Source organism: Pristis pectinata, chromosome 11 (assembly GCF_009764475.1).
Source record: "Pristis pectinata isolate sPriPec2 chromosome 11, sPriPec2.1.pri, whole genome shotgun sequence".
In the NCBI taxonomy this organism is placed as follows: Eukaryota; Metazoa; Chordata; class Chondrichthyes; order Rhinopristiformes; family Pristidae; genus Pristis; species Pristis pectinata.
In genome coordinates this window covers 49701776-49726939 of record NC_067415.1, presented here as the reverse complement: position 1 = coordinate 49726939, position 25164 = coordinate 49701776, and the positions used below count along the sequence as shown (strand labels likewise).

Genomic DNA, 25164 nt, shown 5'->3' with positions numbered 1-25164 from the left:
CCATTGAAATGGACAGAGACTCAAAGCAGTCTATGAAAGTAGAATTAACAAAAATGCAGCTAGCCCTAAATCATCCTGTGCAGGTGCTGTGTCAGTTGCCTTGGGAAGTCCTTCAGGCTAACACCAAGATGTCAGTTTAATCAATTGTTTCCCTTTCCGTTACATTGCCCAAACCCCTCAGCGCTGCCTCCCCCAACCATCCAACCAAAGATGCTGGTTTATCCAGTGTAACAATGTTACAGGCACCAAGCACGCTTTATTTACCTCATCGAAAGGCCACTTATTATTCGAAACCCTTACAATGAGTATTTAGCTAAAGGTCTGTTACCACAGAACCCACTGCTGTCTTTGCACAACATTCACTTGGAAGCACTGTTCAGCACTTGATTAAGGGTGAGAAGTAGCAGGCTGATGTTTTACTCCCCAGCCCAGGGGTACCGTGGTCATCTAATTCTTCATAGATTAATTATCAACCCTGCACCCTCTTACCTGTATGGATCATTTATCCTCACCTTTACTCCAGTCACCTCAGGAAGACCTTGTCTTTCTTGTTTAAACAGTATCATTTAAAAACACAATAGGAAGTTTAAAAAAATCAAATTAATTAGATTTCTTGCTGTAGTTTGAGCTTGAAAGGGCTGCTGATGTAACTGTAATTGATTTACAATATATGAATTCATTGAAGTACAGTGCTCTGGATCTGTTCAATTTGTCAAGTCTTCTTCTTTTGAATTATTGTAGGTGATGTTAGTTGGCCGAGTGTGTTCGGAGAGGACAAAAGTGTACCATGGTTTAAAGCACTTTAAGTATGGGTTGTATCAGCAGTGCTGTTCCATGGTACAGAATGAAGGTACTCGGGATGAAAGTGTGAAAGATGCTGTTGATCTGATCTACAGGCGCTTGGAAGAACAAAAGTGGATAAAAGAGGTAAACCTTTTCCAGAAATATAGCCTGTTAGTATGTTCTTGTACATATCTGAGATGTGCTCTATTATCAATAGCATTTTATTTGAAATCAAGTGCTGGCAGAAGTCAGAGAGACTGTGGCACCTTTGTACTGAATCAATGGCTCCAGTCAGACTGTTACCATAGTATGAGCAACACTTGGTGCATACCCAAACACATCTACAGCTGCTTTCACACTGGGTTACTGAAGGCATTGGCTCTAGACTCATTTTCCTATCAAGTCAAAAAGCAAAAAATTGCAGCAGCTGGAAACCTGAAATAAAAACAGAAAGTGCTGGAAATATTCAGCAAGACAGGTAACATTTGCGAAGGAAGAAGCCTCCACAGTTCCTCTCTCCACAGATGCTGCCTGACAGAAAGAGTATTTCCACCACATGCTGTTTTGATTCTACCAAGTTATCTTGGTGGGCAGCCTTAGAAAATCCAGTAAGATATACACCATTTGCACAAGGCTAGAGCTACAGTATTAAAGCATCAGGAGCTAACAGCATCAAAGAAAGAAGCTACATTTCTCTCGCACCTTTCATGACCTTCAGACATCTCCAAAGTGCCTTATATTTCTGAGAGTATTTCCAGTCGTGATGAAGGAAGTATGGCAGACTTTTTGCATAAAACCCCAATCTTTCCCTCCACCACCACCCCCACACGCAAGAGTACCAGAGTATCTCTATAGCGTGCTGCTAAGTCCCCAGTGCAACTTCTCCCCTTCCCTCCACACCCAGTCATATGTGCCAGCCCAGAGGGCACCTGCTGCATTCACATCATACTTCAGGTGTACTAGAATTTCCAAGCCATAGTTTGTTAGGTGATAGATCTGACTTAGTACATCAATAAAAACTCACTTAGATCTAATGCAACGAAGCCTAAAAATTTCAGAGTGTATTGTATTGAGATTAGTTCATAAATAACTTAAATTCTTCTCAGTACAAGTGAGTCCTCTTGACTGCTTTTGTTGAAAAGGTGTGCTGAATTGTTGACAAAACAAGATTTCCACATTAAATCATGGAGGCACAGAAATCACAGAGCTGCTGTCAGTTTCATGGTATAATAGTAACGTTCCCCAAAAGTGTGTCATTGGTCTGTATTGTGCTTTACTAACAATGTGTTTTATAGTAATATTGGTCAAGGCACTTTAGAGAAATCCACTGCTCTTAGGAATAGTGTCATAGAATCTGTTAATTCAAGCAGATAGGGCAGACTTGCTCCAACATTAATTGAGGAATTGTGCAGTGTAAATATGGATTTAATGGTATGCCTGTACCATTTTTGCACCACCAATGAGAAGCAGCACGGCAAAGTGTACTGAAAGAGAGGGAACAAAAACTGCAAAAGCATTTGTTTTAGAAATTCACTAGCAGGTACATTTGGCCATTTTTTTACATCAGCATACGTTGCAGTATATACTGTGCAAACAACCAACCAATGCAATAAATACATGCATTGTTCCAAAAAGTGACAAATTTATTAGTTAAAACACTGGCAACATTTATTATTCAGCAGGTTTTGTTCCACATCTCCCAGGCCATGCAAGTGTTATAACATGTAGCCATTATCACTCATGGTTATCTTAAAAGACGTAACTTCCACTGTTACACCATCTGTTTGGCTTCCTTCTTCCTGTAGTCAGACCACAGTATTGTCATTTGTTGGAACTGTGCCATGTATTTGAATTTCTCTTGAGTTTCAGGGTTTTCTCTTCTCATTTTGTTTTAAGAGGCAGAATTAGCAGTGCAGGAGCCTCGCAAGTCGGTTTAAAAGGCAGCTTTACAATTATAGTGGGTGAAATGATAACTACATTGCATTTAGGAATACCAGTTTAATAATTTAACATCGAAGGCGGAAATGTAGTTTCTGTATTGTAAGTGCTTTTATGTTGTGGTTTTAATGAATGATGCAGCAACTTTTGTAATAGGAGTGAGGATCGGGGGATGGGGGAAGTGTGCCAGTGGTGGATGTTGTGAAGTGACTGTTAAAGGGGTTGAACTACTCAAAGTTCCCATAAATAACATTGTCAAACCTGTGGTTTGTTGACTCCTGTTGCGGCTGCTTTGTTAATTGGTGCCACTGCACAAGCGTGTAGTATGTAGAAATGATTCCAGCAATAAATTTATTGCATTGCATACATGCCAGTAATTAGAAAAATAAATTATTTACCTTGATAAGGCTTTATCAGAGGAAAGGAGCCATATCCCATTGTGTTGCTAACAATTGTTAAGATTTGCTTTGAATCCTATATTTTTAATTGCCCATTTTTCAAAGAAGGAACCCTGAACCAGGTCTACTGGTTTGAAAGAGAGTGCTGTTTCTGCCCCTTGGCCTCTTTTCATTGACCAGCACAGATCTAAAGACAGGCATCACTGTGCCTGTTACTCATCATCATTCTGATAGGTTGAAACAACCACAAGAAGCAAGGTTACATTTAAGAAAGCAAGAGCAACGGAATTAGAAGCGAGAGGAGGCCAAGCAGCCCTCGAGCCTGCTCCGCTGTGCAATAATATTGTGGCTGATACTGCACATTAATTTATTTTCTCACCTGTCCCCATAACCTTTGATTCCCATAGTGTCCAAAAAAACAATTGATCTCAAGCTTGAATACACTCAGTGTTTTTTTATGTCTAGCTCACCGAAGGATATCGAGCAGTAATGTAATGCCCAAACTTTGCCTCCAGCAAGATTTTGAATGATTTTGTCTGAGTTAGGAATGGTACTACTCACTCCCAGAAGAACCAGCCTTATTACCGAAGGCTCAAACTGATCAATGGCCAACCACATCTCTCCTGTATTCACAGGCAGAGTGCTGTAGAACTCTGCCAAACAAACCTTGAGTAGACTGACCCAGGCTGGGTTCCCGGTCACCACATCCTGGGTGGTTTCAGCAAAATCTACCACAAAATTAAGTGTGCAGAAATGCCAGGAAAAAGTCCTGCAAAAAGAGAAGTTCATCACATCAGAAACACCAAAAACCTTCTCCACTTTTCCTCTCAGCTGTGATCTCAGTAAGTACCTATTAAAAAGTCACGCCACTATGCAATCAGCATTCTGTCAGCTACTGGAGAGTGTTCACTCGGAATAAGTGCGTGCTGCAATTTGTGAGTCCTCCAGAGGGTTCAGGCTTCTGAAAAACTCTGCGCAGGAGCCACAATCCATGTGCAAAGGGCACTTATGACAGAAGTTGTCTGTGAGGGCATGAGTGCCCTTTATGAATGCTCAGATTGCAGGCAGTTCAGCAAAATGCCCTCTGGGCTTTATTGCGTAAATAACATTCACCAAAAATTTAAGGTTCTACACTTTGTCAGTTGAGTTTTTAGAGTCACAGAGTCATTCAAATCCAGCCACTATCTGTAAGGAGTCTGTACGTTCTCCCTGTATCTGCGTGGGTTTCCTCCGGGTGCTCCGGTTTTCTCCCACATTCCAAAGATGTACGGGTTAGGAAGTTGTGGGCATACTATGATGGTGCCGGAAGCGTGGCGACACTTGTGGGCTGCCCCCAGAAAACTATGCAAAAGATGCATTTCACTGTGTCTTTCAATGTACATGTGACTAATAAAGATCTTATATATAGCACAGAAACAGGCCCTTCGGCCCACCGTCCACATCTATACATTTACAGCAATCCTCACTGATTCCATTTTTTATTCACTCTACATTCTCATCAACTCTCCCCACCCTCAGATTCTACCATTCAGCTACACAAAAGGGGCAATTTTACAGTGGCCAATTAACCTACCAACCCACACGTCTTTGGGATGTGGGAGAAAACCAATGCAGTCAAAGGGCAAACTCCAGGCAAATAGCACCCAAGGCCAGGATTGAACCGGGTTCTCTGGCACTGTGAGTCAATGGCTCTACCCACTGCGCCACCATTTCACCCTTTTTCTTGACTTCCACAGTGGACGACTGAGCAGCAAAGAGTCAGCCTGCAAGGTTTCTGAGAGTGAGGTGATCCTGAGTTTGGCTGAGAACAGTACAGGCTCTTGAACTTGTCTTGCTTTTGTGGCCTCTGAAAACCACAGCATACAAATTCATACAAGTCCTTGCACTGAAGGCCAAACTCAGAGTTACCCTCACTGACAGATACCTTGCCTCAGGATCCTTGCTGGTGGTCTCTGGTGACATTTGCCACATGTGACCATTTTTACTTCTGCATTACATCAGTGAGCAATCCTTTTCACACATCCTCCTTACAATCTGCCTCCTCATGCGCTGTTGTTCAGAAGCCTCTGCAGGCTTCTCTGCCTCTTGGGAAGAGCCCAGCTCACAACATTGTAGCAGATATTCATTCCTTGTCAACACTCTAGAGTAACTGAAGGAGTACTGGTTGTATTGTGGTGTGACCCTTCCTGAAGGCAGAGCTGTGATGAAAATGCTCCTCGTGCAGGAAATTAGACTTCTTACACCTTATCCTGAATCAGAGTACCATTATAGAAGAGATCCCATCAATGCTGTTTTGGAACTGGCACTAATGAATTTTGTGGGATTTTTAAAATCTTTTTCAAACAGTATTAGGGAGATCGTTAACACCTGATGAACATAGTTAAGGTTATCAGCCTTGGTTTCTTTTTGTTAAGAAAAAGTACAGAAATAAAATATTGAGCTTCCAGGAGAAGAAAGGTTCTACACTTGGTAATGATTCATGGGTGTAGGTGAGAATGAGACTTAAGTAATATTTACAGAAGTACAGGCCTGAAGACAGTTTAAAAGCTTAAGTCTAATTAGGGATTTACCTCTTTGGTACACCAAAATATAATTTAAGGATTTGTATTTGTTCAGGAGTTAGAACTTAGAATATTCTAAACATAAATCAAGCAGGAACTAAGGCAAAACATTTTAAAGGATAATCTACACTACTAAATTTTCTAGATATTCTTGTTTCTTGTTCCCGAACTGCAATGTTTGCCAGATGCTGTATGCAATTAACACAATCTTCAAAAAAGTTTAAAATGCCAGTTGTTTCCACTGCCAAGGTACAATTGACTATCGAAAGGACAGTAAACTGAAGCAACTGATGGGTGTCCAAATGGTTCAGTTCCACTGAAACAATGAAAAATTGCCGTACAAAAATACTAATCCTGTCAGCAATGAAATGATTATTCACAGGTGTTAGTCCAAAGGTTTTGAAGATCTTTACCTGAGGGTCAAAGGGTTAATCAGATTATGAAGAGAGGTCTGGTAATAAGCACATTCTGTTTTACTGTTTAAGGTGCTTCATTCTGACAGCAAGCTTATCTGACTATTTTCCTTTGATTTTATTCTATACAGCAATGCACAAATGCTGTGTAAGTTGAGCATCATTTCTTGAATAGCAAAGTGTATTTTACTTAAGCACAGTAGGAATTTTAAGGTTTTTCCAGTAAGGCTTGGTAGGGTCTGGATCTTTCTCTAATTTGCCTTTGAATGCATTTGCTGTGTTTTGCATTTCTGTGCTGGTCACCCTGTGATTCGTTCACTATAATAAGCAGAAAGCCATTGACTAGCAAGTACAGAAGTAGAAAACCTCAGACTCAGCATAAAACCTCAGACGCAGGTTCATAAGCAGCACTTTCATTGGAGTGCCATAACTGTAAGCCAAGACAGTGTACAAACATTAATCAATCTCAGTCTTGAATATTAATTGATGTACTATTCAGCTGACCAACCTCCAATGCCAAAACTTGTCTTCTTTACCAGAAGGATTGCAGTAGTTCAAGAAGGTGAATCATCACTATCTTCTCAATAATCACAATAAATGTTGGCCTTGCCAGCAACACGTACATTTTGGAAAATAAATAAATAATGGAACAAAAACGTCTTCTGGTAATTGGATGGTACTGGTATTGGTTTACTATTGTCACTTGTAGCGAGGTACAGTAAAAAACTTGTCTTGCATGCTGTTCATACAGATCAATTCATTACACAGTGCATTGAGATAGTACAGGGTAAAAACAATAACAGAATACAGAGTAAAGTGTCACAGCTACAGGGAAGTGCATTGCAGGTAGACAATAAGGTGCAAGGTCATAACAAGGTAGGTTGTGAGGTCAAGAATCCATCTTATCGTGTAAGGGAACCATTCAATAGTCTTATCACAATGGGATAGAAGCTGTCCTTGAGCCTGGTGGTATGTGCCCTCAGGCTCCTGTATCTTCTGCCTGAAGGGATTTGCCAGGCACTGGACAAAGATACACAATTAATATTATAGCAAGACCTCAAAAACTAAATTGAAGTTGGGTTCCCCAACGCTTTAATTGATAGTTGGTATATTTCTGAATCAGCAAAGTCCCACTGGAAGTTTCATATTCTTAATGGCTTACAAAGGGAGTGAATAAAGGCTGTGTACTTTCAAAGAAGATGCTGCACTGACAATTAATATGCGTCCTGTAGCTTTCCTGAGAAACAAGTCTGTATTCCTTCAAGGCATCAGTTATTTTATGAGCTGGAACTTAAGCTAACAAAATTAACTCTTGTGAGGAATGTTATTAATTAATTTTCAAAGAAATCTGAAGAACTTCTTTTATGGAAGAGTGAATAATGCCACAATCTCTCTAACTATATACCAGTTGGGTATCAAGATCTGTGAGAGATCTGATGCCCACTGTGTACTTTTTGCAAAGGCGTTGAAAATTATTGTGCACTTTTTTTCAATTAACCTCTTAAATTAACATGTTAATTTGCCATTGTGCTAATCTCAAGATAACATGTTAAATCCACAGCTCTAGTTTTTAGTGACATTGATCCAGGATGCTGGAAGAATCACACGCTCTTCTTGAATGACCCCCTGGGGACTTCTTACATTCACCTAGAGAACAACTAAAACTTCCCAGCAGAAAAATATCTATAACAGTGTACCTATTTCACAGTGCATGACCCAATAAACTGGCGAGTCTATATAGCCAATTCCGTGGAGTGGGGCTTGAACCCACAATTTTATGAGTCAGAGTGCTGCCACGGAGCCAAGGCTGACGTATTTAGGTAAAAGCAGTAAACACAATTGCCTAGAAATTGCAATGAGCCCTTATGGGTCCGCTGGAATGGCATTAAAGTGTTGAGACAGTGACCACTGTCCCTGTACATCAAAATTAATTTGCATTGAAGGCCCAAGGGTTTTGCATGTTTTTGGCCCAGTGCTTTGGTCAGGGGAAGGAGGGGTGTGGATGGATCACAATTTATGAATAGGTGAGTTGGGATTGGAACGTTCTTCAGATCAGGAGAGAGAAGTTGTCCTGCAGCAAGAGGGTAGGGATTGGATCAGGAAAGCTGCCTTCACAGTTGAGAGGGGAGAGATCAGGAAGATCAAGAACAGGGAGTACTGGAATCAGGATGGTGAGGTTGCTGGAACTTTGAAGCCCCAGCCTTTGGTGAGGGATGCAGGAAAGCCACAGATTTGGATGCATAGTGGACATCTGGTGTATTAGTGGGGGCATTCAGTGCTGGGTGGGGGGTGGTACCTGAAAAAGAGAGTAAATTTGCCTGCTTATCTCCCAGGTCTGTGTGATTAGTTCAAGACTATGTTCTCCCAGGAGAGTTCTTTGTTGGACAAACCTCTGCAACACTCCATTTAGAGCAATGCACGAGGAATGATGTCATCACATGCAGCACTGAGGGGATTGCAAGGGCAGCCCACAACGAGAAGAGCCTGGTGAAATTTCACAATGAAGTGGTCACAAACTCAATATATTTCAGGTTATATCAGTTTTCAGTTGCACAGTGTTGATAAAAATAAGGATTGAATTTCTAGTGATAAGTTAGAACATAGAACATAACCTACAGCACGATTCATGCCCATCGGCCCACAAAGCTATGCTGAACATGTCCCTACCTTAGAAATTACTAGGCTTACCCATAGCCCTCTATTTTTCTCAGCTCCATGTACCTATCCAAAAGTCTCTTAAAAGACCCTATCGTATCCGCCTCCACCACCGTTGCCGGCAGCCCATTCCACCCACTCACCACTCTTTGAGTAAAAAACTTACCCCTCACATCTCCTCTATACCTACTCCCCAGCACCTTAAACCTATGTCCTCTTGTGGCAACCATTTCATCCCTGGGAAAAAGTCTCTGACTATCCACACGATCAATGGCTCTCATCATTTTATACACCTCTATCAGGTCCCTCCTCCTCCTCTGTCGCTCCAAGGAGAAAAGGCCGAGTTCCCTCAGCCTGTTTTCATATGGCATGCTCCCCAATCCAGGCAACATCCTTGTAAATCTCCTCTGCACCCTTTCTATGGCTTCCACATCCTTCCTATAGTGAGGCGACCAGAACTGAGCACAGTACTCCAAGTGGGGTCTGACCAGGGTCCTATATAGCTGCAGCATTACCTCTCGGCTCCTAAGTTCAATTCCGCGATTGATGAAGGACAATACACCATATGCCTTCTTAACCACAGAGTCAACCTGTGCAGCTGCTTTGAGCATCCTATGGACTCGGACCCCAAGATCCCTCTGATACTCCATGCTGCCAAGAGTCCTACCATTAATACTATACTCTGCCATCATTATTTGACCTACCAAAATGAACCACTTCACATTTTCTGGTTTGAACTCCATCTGCCACTTCTCGGCCCAGTTTTGCATCCTATCTATGTCCCGCTGTAACCTCTGACAGCCCTCCATACTATCCACAACACCTCCAACCTTTGTGTCATCCGCAGACTTACTAACCAATCCCTCCACTTCCTCATCCAGGTCGTTTATAAAAATCACAAAGAGTAAGGATCCCAGAACAGATCCCTGAGGTACACCACTGGTCACTGACCTCCATGCAGAATATGACCTGTCAACAACCACTCTTTGCATTCTGCGAGCCAGCCAGTTCTGGATCCACAAAGCAATGTCCCCTTGGATCCCATGCCTCCTTACTTTCTCAATAAGCCTTGCATGGGGTACCTTATCAAATGCCTTGCTGAAATCCATATACACTACATCTACTGCTCTCCCTTCATCGATGTGTTTAGTCACATCCTCAAACAATTCAATCAGGCTTGTAAGACAGGACCTGCCCTTGGCAAAGCCATGCTGACTGTTCCCAATCATATTATACCTCTCCAAATTTTCATAAATCCTGCCTCTCAGGATCTTCGCCATCAACTTACCAACCACTGAAGCAAGACTCACTGGTCTATAATTTCCTGGGCTATCTCTACTCCCTTTCTTGAATAAAAGAACAATATCCACAACCGTCCAATCCTCTGGAACCTCTCCCGTCTCCATTGATGATGCAAAGATCATCGTCAGAGGCTCTGCAATCTCCTCCCTTGCCTCCCTCAGTAGCCTGGGGTACATCTCATCCGGTCCCGGCGACTTATCCAACTTGATGCTTTCCAAAAGTTCCAGCACCTCTTCTTTCTTAATATCTACATGCTCAAGCTTTTCATCCTGCTGCGAGTCCTCTCTACAATCACCAAGATCTTTTTCCATCATGAATACTCTGCTATTAAGTACCTCTGCTATTTCTTCCTGATCCATACACATTTTCCCACTGTTGCACTTGATAGGTCCTATTCTTTCGCGTCTTATCCTCTTGCTGTTCACATACTTGTAGAATGCCTTGGGGTTTTCCTTAATCCTGTCCGCCAAGGCCTTCTCATGTCCCCTTCTGGCTCTCCTAATTTCCTTCTTAAGCTCCTTCCTGTTAGCCTTATATTCTTCCAGATCTCTAACGTTACCTAGCTCTCTGAACCTCTTGTAAGCTTTTCTTTTCATTTTGACTAGATTTATTACAGCCTTTGTACACAGTTCCTTTATCCTATCGTAATTTCCCTGTCTCATTGGAACATGCCTATGCAGAACTCCACACAAATATATCCTGAATATTTGCCATATTTCTTCTGTACTTTTCCCTGAGAACATCTGTTCCCAATTTAAGCTTCCAATTTCCTGCCTGAGAGCCTCATAATTCCCTTTACTCCATCTAAACGCCTTTCTATTCTGTCTATTCCTATCTCCCTCCGATGCTATTGTAAAGGAGATAGAATTATGATCACTATCTCCAAAATGCTCTCCCACTGACAGATCTGACACCTGACCAGGTTCATTTCCCAATACTAAGTCAAGCACAGCCTCTCCTCTTGTAGACTTACCTACATATTGTGTCAAGAATCCTTCCTGAACACACTTAACAAACTCCACCCCATCTAAACCCCTTGCTGTACGGAGATGCCAGTCGATATTTGGGAAGTTAAAATCTCCCATCACAACAACTCTGTTATTATCACACCTTTCTAGGATCTGTTTCCTTATCTGCTCCTTGATATCCCTGTTACTATTGGGCGGCCTATAAAAAAACACCCAGTAAAGTTATTGACCCCTTACTCTTCCTAACCTCCACCCACAGAGACTCCGTAGACAATCCCTCCATGACGTCCACCTTTTCTGCAGCCGTGACACTATCTCTGATCAACAGTGCCACTTCCCCACCTCTTTTGCCTCCCTCCCTGTCCTTTCTGAAACATCTAAAACCCGGCACTTGAAGTCACCATTCCTGTCCCTGAGCTATCCAAGTCTCTAATGTCCACCACATCGTAGCTCCAAGTATTTATCCAAGCTCTAAGCTCATCCACCCTGTTCTCAATACTCTTTGCGTTAAAATAGATACATCTCAAACCATTGGTCTAAGCAGGTCCCTTCTCCATCACCTGCCTATCCTCGCTCTCGTACTGTCTACAAGCTTTCTCTATTTGAGAGCCAAACACCTCTTCCCTAGTCTCTCCAGTTCGGATCCCACCCCCCAACAATTCTAGTTCTGTATTGTCAATTGAGATCACTTCAAGTGCTTGTTTTGAATATCTTTCCATTGCAAATTTACAGCAGAATGACTAAGATTCATATTGCAACCAATAACATCAAAGCAATAACCTTTGTGGAAATTGGCTACGGTTCTGGTCAGTAAAGCTACAAACTAATTTGTTGTCTGTGAAGCTCCTTGGATTACCTGATGCAAGAATAACTCTGTGTGAGTACAATTCTCATCCCTGAATTCCATGGGATGCATCCCACTGAAATCTGCCGCATCTGTAACCTTAGACCTGTTCAAGGTCTGAAATGGTAATGACTGTCAAAGTGTCTGCTTCCTTCAGGCTGGAGCTAGCTATGTTTGCAATGTCTCATTATACACTATCCAGTGTTTGTATAAGGGTAGAATAAGACAGGGTAACAAGTTTGTACATAAGACAATAACAAGTACAATAAGACAGGAAGTCGTCTGTTGAAAGAGAGCTGGCAAGATTTTGTATTCTCTTTCCAATGACCAGCAGGGAATGTGGGCACACAGATTTCACTGGGATTGCCATCTTCCCAATGGTGCAAGTTGCCATTGGCTGCAAATTTATTGCTTTATGTGTAGTATGTCAACTCTGCCCTATACCAGAAGCAATAGGAACTTCATTCCTTGTGCATCCCACTGGTGTGCAATGGTTGGTATTGAATCATGCAGGTCAATTCCCAGTATCCTAGCTGTAGCTGTAGTGTCTTCATTCCATGGTACTGCACAGTGCCATTCACATTTGTGCAGAGTAGCTGCTGAGCAACAAGGGCTGTCCATTGATGATATAGCTCTTGGTTCTGGTGCATGATGCATGTACATGTGCACAGCGTGCATACAGTGAAGGCCACACTGCCACAACACATACCATTGGCGTGCTGAAAATTGTATCCATAGTTTGGATCACTATTCAACGGAGCTGCATGGAGTACAACCTTGCCATCAGCGGGAGACATTCACCAGCTGTGGGGTGAGCAACTGAGGACCAAGTGCACGAGGAGGAGAAGATGGAAGTGCCTTCCATTGCCTGCTCATTGAACACTCATCCAAACCCTCTGCAGCAGAACATGTGTGAGCTCACCTTCTGATAAGTTGCGAGTTGCACATTCTTTGTCCAGTGCCCAGGCTGTAGGGTCTCACCACCTCCATGCTCTTCCTTAGATTAAGCACGGCCTCACTATCAGAACCAGTGACTGGGAGTGGTATCAAATAAGAGTGCTATTTACTCATCACACTCTTCTTGTGTTCCTCAACTGCCTGACTAGATTACAGTCCCTGGGTGTCAGACATGAAAAATTTCACAAGAGTATGTTTGTGCTGAGGTAGTGGGGGAGTAAGAGGTACATAATCACACATTTTGGAGCATATACAGTAAATCAGAAGAGAGGATTGGTTGAGAGGAGGGTGGGATGTGAAGAGAAGGATTTGTTATGAGGATATTCTTCTCCGATGGTTCCTGCCCCATCACTGGCCAGAACATTCACAAAAATAGCCAGCACCAACTTCTCCAGGGGGCTTAGGACATGTCGTTGTGTCTCTTTGCCTCTGGTTAGCTCCCACTGCTTCTAGTTGAGCACCACCTTGTATTTCAAGAAGTAAAGAAGTGTGGCAGTGTTGTTCAATCATTTTGGGTGATGTGCTTGTCAAGTTTGAATAGCTGGCACTGTCTATAAGTGTGAACTGTGGGTGTGAGACTCACCTAATTGTCAAGCTGTGAGAGTGCCTTAAAACATACAAGTCCTGATAGCTGGAGATTTTTGAAGATCAGCTGGTGTGAACTGAGCAGTGTCAAGGCTACTGGTGCTGTCAGTAAGACATGACACTTGAAGATGTCCCTACCAATCTCATGGTATGAGGCCATTAAACTTCTTGCACCATTGCAAGCACATCCTGGGTGTTGACTCCGCAAGTTCTGCGGATAACTTCTCCCACCACCTTCTGAGGACTGTTCTGAAGACCTTGTGGCCCTCTGAGGATAGAGGATGTTTCTCCTACTTTTCACCTGCCCTTCTTCAAGCTTCCAGTTCCATGTTAGGAAAACCTGGGACTGGCTCTTGCCTGGACAGTGCCATTCTTGTCATTTTTTCCCAGGTCAGTTTCACTTGTAGAATAGCCACTCTAAGAGCTGCAGTTGACTGTAAGTTCTGGAGATGATTATAACTGCCCCTTTAACAACATTGAACCCCGCCCCCCCCCCACCCCGGTAATGTATTTAGACAATCAATAGTGGTTAGCACTTGCAGACAGTGAACTCTTTATAATGAGCAGGCAGCATGAAGTTGCCATGCTGCCTGCATTGCAACCAACTGCACAGATTAATCAAGCATTGCAATCCCCCTGCTTATTTTCATGGATCTCCAATTTAGTCCCACATTCCCATACCCACAGCCATTGAACTGAAGATAATATGATCAGTCAATATTAAAATTAACTTTAAACTGGGACGCAGTGCACAATTCAGTTTAACAAAAGAGTCATGCCACTACTGCAGCTGAACTACAAGGTTACATAGCAATACAAATCAGTTAAAGTGGAATCATTCAGTAGAAGCAAAGTATGACTAAGTGGACAAAAGAAAAACTGACTGCCTGTCATAGAGGGAAAGAATGTGTTGAAATTCCCTGCAGTAAACAATAGGATTGAATCAATTCTTGATACGGAAGTTTGTGTAGAAAAAGGCTCTGGTCACAAGAAATATTGCAGCAGGTCAAAATATCAATGCTTCACCAAGAACAAATGAAGACATAATATGCCTTATAGCAGTGGCTGCCTGATGGATTGTTATAAAATGAGGTTATAAAATAGAAATTCCTGTAGCAGTCTAATCAACGTGAAGGTAATTCTTAATGTTGGTTGGTAAAATGAAGGAAGTTATGCGCATATGGAGAACATGATTGCAATGAAAGAAGTAGTGATTAATAAATATTTAATCAGAATTGGATATGGAGCATTCCCAGGGATTTAAAATGCACCAGTTCTGATAGAACAGTACAAATGTTAATGATTAACATTAGCTTTTTGAATTAAGGTCCTTATCTATGTTTAATGCCAAGTTAGGATACTGTTCAATAATTCCTGATCAGGAAATCAATAAATTAACAGTTTTTATTAGTCCGTTTTGTTGACAGATTGGCAGACATGTCAATTGGTTGAAAGCCAATTTATGTGTCTCTGTTGTAATAAAGAAGTGTTGACAATTCTGGAATGTTATGCTCAGCAGTGAACATTTGCAAGAATATAAAGTATCCACAAAAATACATGGAGGTCATAGAATGTAAACGAAAAGCTGGAGGTCAGTTCTCCAGGCCACGACTGATCAGAGGCATTCAGGTGAATTTAAAATAACAGTATTAATAACCTTTGTTGCATTTATATAACAACAATATTCCAAAGCGTTATCAAACAAAATTTGACACTGAGCCACGTGAAGGGACCTTGGGAGAGGTGACCTAAGTCTTGGTCAAAGAAAAGTAACTTGAAGAAGAAAGAAAGAGGTAGAGGAATGGAGAGTCTTTTGGGGAGGTGGGAGAACTGAGAGGCTCAGGGCCTAGTTTGTTGAAAGCACATCAGCAGTGGATGATTAAACCAATGCACAGGAGTTCAGAACTGGAAGAGCAAGAGATTGCTGAGGATTAACAGGGAAAAGGTGGTTACTGAGGTAGAGAAGTGAGGTAGTGGAGGAATTTGAGCCTTTTAATATGGAGGTCTTGCTGGATCAGGAGCAAGCAACTTTAGGTTTGCATCAATAGGGTTGGTGGGTGAACTGCACTTGGGGGATGGGCAGGGGGATTCACGATGGGGGAATCAGAAGTTTGGTGAAGGTTCAAAATTCTTCAGATCATGGTGTAAGGTATTTTAAATATGCCTGTCTGCTAAAACCCAAATGTTCTTTTTTTTGGTTGAAACTAAATATGATAATCAATAATCTACAAATATTTGACATTACATTCACAATCTGTTTGCATATAACAATCAGCATCTAATATATTTGGAGTAGTATATCTTTAAATTGTATTGTAGCGGCCAGCTACACACTACGAAATGAAGACAGTCGCTAGTTCGAAATCAGAAGTCAAATGAACGACAGGGGCGCAGTGCGCCTTTAATATCCGAAAACTTCCTGTGCTACAGTTCCCACGCTGACGTCACGCGCGGGTCACCTGACCTTCCTGCGCGCAGGCTTTCCTAGACCGATGATGGGGAAGAAGGAGGGCCCCGAGCAATCTTGGATCGGGGCCTCCGACAACATTCGCGATGTCGGGAGCCGGTTCGATGCCGGTGCGGTGAGTCACTACATAACCCCCCCAGAACCGGCAATACCGTTGCAAAAACCAGAATTAAATAAACTATGACTTGGGTGGCCTGCCCCTGCGTCGCGCTCACTGGACCACCACGGGTTGGTCCAAGTCTAAATGAGCCGGCTTCAGCCAGTCAATTGTAAAAACCTCCTCGTGCTCCCCAATGTCTAGCACAAGTGTAGACCCATTGTTCCTGACGACCCGGAATGGCCCTTCGTACGGCCACTGCAGCAGTGTTTGGTGCACGCCCCTCCTGACAAAGACAAACTTAGTCTTGGAGAGAAGTCGGCATATGGGTCGGGGCCTGTCTGTGTCGTGAGGTGGGTATCAGGGCCAGGTTCCCAAGCCGTTCACGCAGCCGGTCAAGCGCCACGGCAGGTTCATCCTCTGGCCCCCGAGGGGCTGGTAGGAACTTGCCCGGGACGACTATGGGCATTCCATAGACCATCTCCACGGTCGAGGCATGCAGGTCCTCTTTTGGCGCAGTGCATATCCCCAGCAGGACCCAGGGGATTTCGCCTACCCAGTTGGGCCCCTGAAGGCGGGTCATGAGTGCCAACTTCAGGTGTTGTTGGAACCTCTCCACCAGCCCATTGGATTGTGGGTGATAGGCAGCGGTGAGGTGGATCCGGGAACCCCACAAGTCGGCGACGGCAGACCACAGGCCGGAGGTGAATTGAGCTCCCCTGTCTGCGGTGATATGTGCCGGGACACCGAAACGGGCCACCCAAGTTGACAAAAGGGCCCGTGTGCAGGACTGGGTGTAGGTGTCTACGAGGGGAATGGCTTCAGGCCAGCGGGTAAAACGGTCAACAATCGTGAGGAGGTACCGTGCTCCTCGGGAGACTGGGAGGGGGCCGAATAGGTCAACATGGATATGGTCGAACCTCCGGCGGGTAGGTTAAAAATCCTGCAGGGGGGCCTTGACATGCTGCTGTACTTTTGAGGTCTGGCAGTGTGTGCAGGACCGGGCCCATTCGGAAACCTGTTTACGCAGGCCATGCCAGACGAACTTGTCGGACACCATCCGGAAGTGGCGTAGCGCTGTTAATAAGGGGTGGCATCAGTATAATAATGAGAAACGATCTTGGCTTAATAGATCATGATCTAGAATTAGAATCAGTCTGGGCCACGTTAAGAAACAGAAAAGGGCAGAAGTGGTGGGAGTTATTTATAGCCTACCAATTTGTAGGGTGTCATTATTGGTCACGGGATAAATCAGGAAATTAGCAGTGCCTGTAACAATAGTAATACAATGTCATGGTATGAAGGACTTTAGTCTACATTTACACTAAAAAAATCAAATTAGTGGTAATAAGATGGATGAATTCATGGAATGTTTGAAGTTGGTTTTCTAGTCAATATCTTGAGAAACCAAAGAGGGAAAATACCATATCTGTTTTAGATATAGTATTTCGCAATGAAAAAGATTTTATTAATGATCCTGTGTTAAATGAGCCTTTAGGGAAGAGTGACCATAATATCATAGAATTTTGCATTGAGTTTGAAAGTGATGTAGTTCAATTCAAAACTGAAGTCTTAAATCCAAGCAAAGGAAACTACAAAGTTATTAGGGACAACTGGTTGATTGGGAAACTATCTTAAAAGGTATAATGACTGAGCTGAGGAGAAATATATTCATTCAGAAGGTGATACATTTTTAGAACTCTGTCCCATGGAAGGTTTTCAGGCTTAGTCATTTTTCAAAACAAAAATCAATAGGTTTCTGGATATTAAGAGAATTGAGATATGGGGATGGTGCAGGAAAATGGAGCTAAGGCTGCAGCAACACATGAAGTGCTGGAGGAATTCAGTGGGTCAGGCAACACCTATGGAGGGAATTGGACAATCGACATTTTGGGTTGAGATCCTTTATCTGGCCCTGGAACATCGACTGTCCAATTCCCTCCGTAGATGCTGCCTGAACCTCTGAGCTCCTTCAGCGCCTTGTGTGTTGCTCTGGATTCTAGCATCTGCAGTCTCTTTTGTCTCCCTAAGGCTGCAGGTCAGCCATGATCTTAATGAGTAGCAGAGCAGGCTCGAAGGACCAGATAAGCCTATTCCTACTCCCATTTCTTCTGTTCTTAGCTCCACTCTTCCCTGCCTCAGTTTTTGTAGCTCTGTTGCAGGACAGGGGGTAGCAGTCAATATTCACCATAAGCCCACTAACTCTCAAAGCAGTCTTTAATACTCATACTCACTCTGCTTTCATTCCTGCAGTTTCACTGTTTCTGTCACATTGCTGCTGACAATGCCACTTTCTATACCATACCAAGCTTTTTGTATTGGGCATGGCAGGGTAAATATTGGAATATTGGCTGAGATGTCTACAATCAGGGGTCACAGTCTCAAGATAAGGGGTCAGCCATTCAGAGAAGAATTGAGAAGCAATTTCTTTCCTCAGAGGGTTGTGAATTTTTGTAATTCTATACCCAAGAGGGCTGTGGAGGCTTAGTGGCAGAGTATATTCAAGGCAAAAGAGGAGCAAAGGAAAAGAGGTTGCTGCAAGCAATCAATGTAACATTGAACAGAGGAGCAGGCACAAGGGCCAAATAGCTTGCTTGTGCTTCTATTTCTTATGTTCTTACCATCACTTTCAAAATAACTCCCTTTTTCCTCATTACCCTCTACTTTAGCTTACAGGGTTCTCTCCCCTTCTTTCCATTCCCAAAACCAAGATAGGATTCATCTTATCCTCACCTTCCACACCACCAGTCTTCATATTTAAAGGATAATACTTAACACTCTCCAGCGCCTCCAACAAGATACCAGCACCAAAAATGTCTTACAGTTTCCCACCCTTTCAGCTTTCTGAAGGGATTTGTTTCCTCTGGAATACTCTGGTTCACTCTTCCATCTGCATTAAACACACACTCCTCTTTTCATGGCATCTTCCCACGTAACTGCAGGTGATGTAGCATCTGTCTTTTTTAACTTCTCTTCCCATTTTCAGAGCTACAGAACTTCATGTGAAATAGCAATTCTCTTGTACATCTTTCAATTTAGCACATTCTATTCACTACTCACAGTATGGTGGTCCCTACATTGGGAAGACCAAATGTAAATTATATGACCTTTTAGCAGAATACCTCTGTTCAGTCTGCAGGCATGATCCTGAGATCCCAGTTGCCTGTACTTTAACACTATATTTCAATCTCACTTTGATCTCACAGTCCTTGACCTCCTGTACTGTTCCAATGAAGGTCAATCAATTCGTGTATCAACATTTTCCAACAAGGTACATCAGAGCCTTCCAGATTCAATGTGAAGGTTAACAATTACAGATAATCAGCATTTCAGATTTGTAATTCAGATTTCCAGCATTTGTTCCTTGTTGTTTTGGTTCATGCAGTCTGCATTTACACCCCCTCCACTCGTTGGCCAACTTGCATTTTCACCTCTTGTATCATTTAACCACTGCTATCTTCCACAAAGTCACCGACCACCCCAACCTCTTCTTCTGCATCTTAAAATATATTTGTCTCTCACTTTTCTAAGCTCTGATGAAACATTAATGCCACTCCTCTCTTCACAGATGGTGCCATCCAGTATACCCAGTGTTTTGCTTTTAGGTTAGATGAAATCAGACAGTTCATTACTTAATTAGGAGCAGGAATGGGTCTATTTATTATAAACTGATTTAATGAACCATTATTTGATTCTGCCTTGTGACTGATAAATTTCCTTTGTAAATAAATAGACATTTCCTTTTGTTATGTTCTGTGCAATCAGCCTCATTGCATGGGTCACTGAATCACTTATACCATGACTCCCAGGTGGCCTGAGTTGAATGACCCGGAAAACCATGCTGTGGGTTGGGAATGCAGATTTGGCAGCAACTGGTAACATAGTTTCCCAGGATCCTGCGGTTTCCAGTTAGTCTGGAATCAACAGTTGTACCCCCGTCCCAGTGCAAGTTTTCCTTTTGCCTTATCGACCTCACAGAGCCATTTGGTTTCAAGTTGTGCTGAATTCTGTGTATTTTTATGAGAAGCATCTAGTAGTACTAGGGCTGCCTTATCTAATTTCTTTAGAAAACTGGAAAGCCAGCATCAATATTTTGTCTCCCAGTGGACACTAGATCTGGAGTACTGGATACCAACCACCTCTGATAACCTGCCCAAGTACCAATTCTGAGACATTGAGTGTGTGAGATTAATGTATCTGTATAAGTATTCCAACTGAGCAGAATTCAGTTCTCATTCAATGCCAACATGCACGTCAATAATGAGGAGCTGGAACCTGAGATGAATTTTTTCCCTCTTACTACCTCAAGTGCTGAAGGAAATTGTAGAACTGTCTATTGGAATTCAAATATGACACCTTCTGCACAGTATAGTTTGGGCTTTAGCCACTAGGTTATCAGGTAAACTTTAGAGCTAAGAGCTCTTAGTCAAACAGGGCGGCACGGTAGCATAGCGGTTAACGCGACGCTATTACAGCGCCAGCGATCAGTGTTCAATTCCCGTCGCTGTCTGTAAGGAGTTTGTACGTTCTCCCATGTCTGCGTGGGTTTTCTCTGGGTGCTCCGGTTTCCTCCCACATTGCAAAAAGACGTAAGTGGAGGTTAATTTGGGTTTAAAGTGGGCAGCACGGACTCGTTGGGCCGGAAGGGCCTGTTACCACGCTGTAAATAAAAATTTTAAAATTTAAAATTTAAAAGAATGTGCTAATTCACACCGACACTTGATCTTTACAGTGAGCTTTAATGCCAGGAAAGTATTTATTATTTTAATATTCTACCTACCTTATGCTACTTACTGATTAGACAAGAGTTTGACTTATCGTTGATCATGTGGTGAGTTTCTAATTTCAATGTTGCCATCAGGAACTATGTCAGGTTGGGACCAGATATCAGGGAAGGAGGGGAAATCCGTGACCAATCACCCAAGGCCACTTTGAATATTTCCTCAATAACTTTATAAGAATGGGAGATTTTCAACTTGTTGCTTGCTTGGCCACTCAGCTGGATGAAAGTATAGAAGCTTGTCCTTCAAAAACCTTTCTCAGCTGGTTAATTTGGTGTTGACAGAGTAATATGTTGTTCTGCAATATTGTAATTCATTTGTACTGCTTTCAACCTGCTTTGTCCACTCCCTATCCCATTCTGTGCTATTTGAGTTCTCCTGGCTTTTGTAGTGTTGAGGAACTTTGCAGTAAGCAGTCACTTTTGTGACCTTGCCAATTAATTATTTTGCTGAACTTGGGCAATGATTGAAATGTTCTGGCCTACACCCAACCCCTATGATAATATTAAATAGACACAGACATTTTTATCCAAGGCTATGTAATTGGTTCCATTTGTATAAGTTACTAACATGTCTTTTTTGACTAGCAACTGTGGCTGTGCTCGCAGGTGGTAACCTAATACGGTGATTGCACAGTTGGTTCTCAGCCGAATTATTTGCTTAGTTGTTTGAAGCTATCTAGGGCAAGTGTGCAGTGATTTGCCTTATTAGTCATGTTTTTCCCCTACTTTGAATGTAAAGTCTGTTTTAACATAGCTTTGTTTTTTTTCTTGCTCTACAGCGATATCGCGATCTTGAAATGATTCTTGATGATGCTGATTATTTCTGTGAAGAGAAGCTTCTTGAATAAGACAGAAGGAAGAAAACAAGAAGGATGTTATTTTGTTTTATACTTTCTAGCACACACCTTCCCTCTCTGTCTTGGATTTTGGAACAATCCATGCCACATGCTGCTTCATCACTGCGCTAAAAGCAATTGGCCAATTTAAAGGTCATCTGTGGGACACAACTTCACCACTGCTTTGTTATGAAGCAGGAATCCTCTCAACACTGTTTCTAACCTGCCTATTTTTGTAATGTAATGTAATGTAATGCAGATTTATGTCTACTTTCTAATGTGAAAATATGGACCTTTAACTAGTTTAATCAGAGTATTCAAAAGATATGGTTGAAATAAATAGTGTGTGGTATACGCTTCAATTATAGAATATAGTTTGTGTCAATAGTTTGAAGTTATTGAGGTATACATCAAAGGTTAAAATAAAGACCTTTCTAGTGAACAATCAAAAATTGTTTGCATTAAGCACAGATCTTCTGTTAGGTGTGTGGATCATAACCAGTAGCTGTGTTAATGGAAAGAGCTGCAGGGTCAATGTTGGGTAATTCCCCACTACAAAGGGAAACATGCTGAGGATCATCTTCTTCCCCATAATTTCTAGAGCTTGTACAGGCACTTGGAAATGTTATTTTTTGTCTTCTTAGAAAATGGTGCAAATATTCTGAAAAGGGATGAGGTAAATGACAATTATCAGTATTTTTTTTATCTGTACACAGAATATGGATGGCCTGACGATTATATTTGTTGTCTATAACTAGTTGCACTGAGAAAATGGTGATCTCTCTTTGAGCAGCTGTGGTCCTTGTGGTGATGGTCCTCCCATAATGCACTTAAGGTGAGGAACTCAAGGATTTTGTGGCAGTGAAAGAATGATGACTGCATGTCCAATTCAAGCTGGTGTGTGTGACGCAAAGGCGAGCGGAGGATTGTGCTTCCAATGGTTGAGGTTGCTGGGGGGGGTAGGCTTTGTTGAGGTAATCCTTGTGTGTTGCTGCAGTGCATGCAGTGATCCATAATACACCGTTGATGGAGGAAGTGAATATTAATGTCAGTGGTTGAGATGCCAAACAGTTGGTCTGCTCTGCCCTGAATGATATCAAGCTTTCTAAGTGTTGTTGCAGTAGTACCTAGATCAGTGTGTAGTATGTAGTCTTTCATACTCGCCAAGATTGCAGTCGGCATGGAGATTTGACGATGGTAAAACTTTAATCAAGTGACATTATGGGACATTCTCTTATTCAAGCTAGTCACTGCTTGACAATTATTAGTCACAAATGTTTTCGAGATCATGCTTTGGCTGGTGTGGCCAGCTTTGCTACAGGGGAAATTATGAATGGATATATATATATATATATGTTAAATCATTGTTAAATGGACCCAAGCCTGACCTAACAGGCATTACAATGCAAAATGCATCCCTTCAAGTATCTCTGCATTAATTTCATTTGCTATGTGTCTGTACATTTCAGCAGTCTGGCTGTATCCTCCTGAAATCTGTAGTCAGGACTATTTGTGTAGAGGTGGAGAAACTCGTTATTGAGTTGAACTGTTTGAATGCTTATACTATATAAAAAAAACTGTTCAAGGAATGATTTAGTATATGGAACTCTATTATAAGAAATTGTTCATTTTGTGTTAAAATATCAAAATAATATTTTAAATTCTTATTGTATTTTGTAAATTTTTATCTTGCTGAAATAATTTACAATATCTAAATGTGCATTTTGAAGTATGTGTCACATTATACCTATTAAGGGTACATTACTCCATTTATTGACTTCTTTCTAAACTAACAACTCTTTCTTACCTCTACTACCTTGAATTTTAATAGCTCTGGGCACTGAAAAATATCATTAATTAAATTTATTTCACATTACAATTTAGATGCCTCACCTTGATATAAATTAGTGAGATTAATCCAACATGAACTTCCCAGTTCACTGACACGTTAGCAACATTTGATAGCCAGTCCATTGGATAGATTAAAGTACATTTGCTATTTGTTTCCAAAACTTGTACAATTTTGTCTTTATGAGCTTCTGGAACATTGAGGTGGCAAGCCCTCCATGCACCTGTTCCACTTGGATTCTCTGCTCTCGTTTAGTTTACTTTACACACAAGTGATCATTTCTGAGCTAGTTGGCTTAACGCTTACCTTCTCTGATCTCAAACAACATGTATAACAAAGCAACACACTTATCTCTCTTACTGGATTCCCTAGCCATAGAATTTGACTTCCATAACCTCTTCCTCACTGCTTGGGATAAACCATGTACTTGTAAGATAAGATCTTTATTAGTCACATGCACATCGAAACACACAGTGAAATACATCTTTTGCGTGGTGATTTTGGGGGGCAGCCCGCAAGTGTCGCCACGCTTCCGGCGCCAACATAGCATTCCCACAACTTGCCAATCTGTACGTCTTTGGAATGTGGGAGGAAACCTGAGCACCCGGAGGAAACCCACACAGACACGGGGAGAACATACAAACTCCTTACAGACAGTGGCCAGATTTGAACCCGGGTCGCTGGCGCTGTAAAGCATTGTGCTAACCTCTATGCTACCGTGCCATCTCCACTATGTGGAAGCAGTGTTTTACACTGGCAGGGTAAGGATTATTGCAGAGGAGTAAGTATATATAAATCTCACAGAACAAGGTAAATCTTCTCCCTAAACAAAGTGCATTTTCTGATGTCTGCCTAGCACCTGCTCATTTACCTCTATCTCAAAAAACATTCCTGTCCTATTTAATTAAACAAACTGAATGATGTGCATAACTGTACGGTTTATCCTTCTAGAATGTTCAGTCTTTTGTTGAACAAAGGAACTTACTAATGACCAATAATGCATGATATATTTATTTCTGACTGTCTGAGTCCCAAATCAAGCTTTTTATGATGAGTAAGGAATGTTATGTTTGTACACATTGATCTTAAAAACATTCATAATTTTAATTAGCTTTGGTTTTCCAGTCATTTTCTGTATGATTTAATTATTGGCTCCATTTTAAGAATAAGTTCTGAGAAATTGTAGGGGATTTTTGTTATAACGTCTTATTAATATTATTAAAAGATGTATTCAGATACTATACCTACAATTAGAAGATAAGAAAATAAGTATACAATAAATAGGAACAGGAACTAGCCACTTGGTCCCATAAGCCTGCTCCTGCATTCACTAAGACTGTGGCTTATCAGGTCTTTGGCCTCAACACCTCAATTCCGTTAAGCAAATGGCCTTTTTGTGCAAGAGAAGATGGAATAATACTTCTACATTCTAAATCTGAGGGCATCTCTGCATTCCTAAGTAAATAAAGAAGTGAATCAGATTTATAATTATTACCTGTAGCATTGATTTCATTCTCCCAGAAATTAGTAATTTGAAAGAAGAAATTTCTCCATCAGAAATAAATGAAAAGCCACTGAAGTTATGTAATGTATGACTTGCATGGAATGCAAGATAACTGGCAGTGACTTTTCTGATTGTAGCTTAACATTTCTGATAACAACAGTCTGAAAGCAAAGCCTGAAAATGAACAAAGTTGCAAAATTGAATTATTGACATCTGGCGTAGGC

At 41.8% G+C, this 25164-nt stretch overlaps 1 protein-coding gene across 1 annotated transcript in view; it reads left to right on the top strand.

Moving 5' to 3' along the window:
- ccdc82 (coiled-coil domain containing 82) overlaps positions 1–24870 on the top strand; it is a 58530-nt gene extending 33660 nt beyond the window's left edge. The window contains exons 7-8 of the mRNA XM_052026752.1: positions 742–927; positions 21531–24870. Of these exons, the coding sequence (XP_051882712.1) occupies positions 742–927; positions 21531–21599 (255 nt within the window). The 3' untranslated portion in view covers positions 21600–24870. The remainder of the gene's footprint in view (positions 1–741; positions 928–21530) is intronic.
- The last annotated feature ends 294 nt before the right edge of the window (positions 24871–25164 follow it).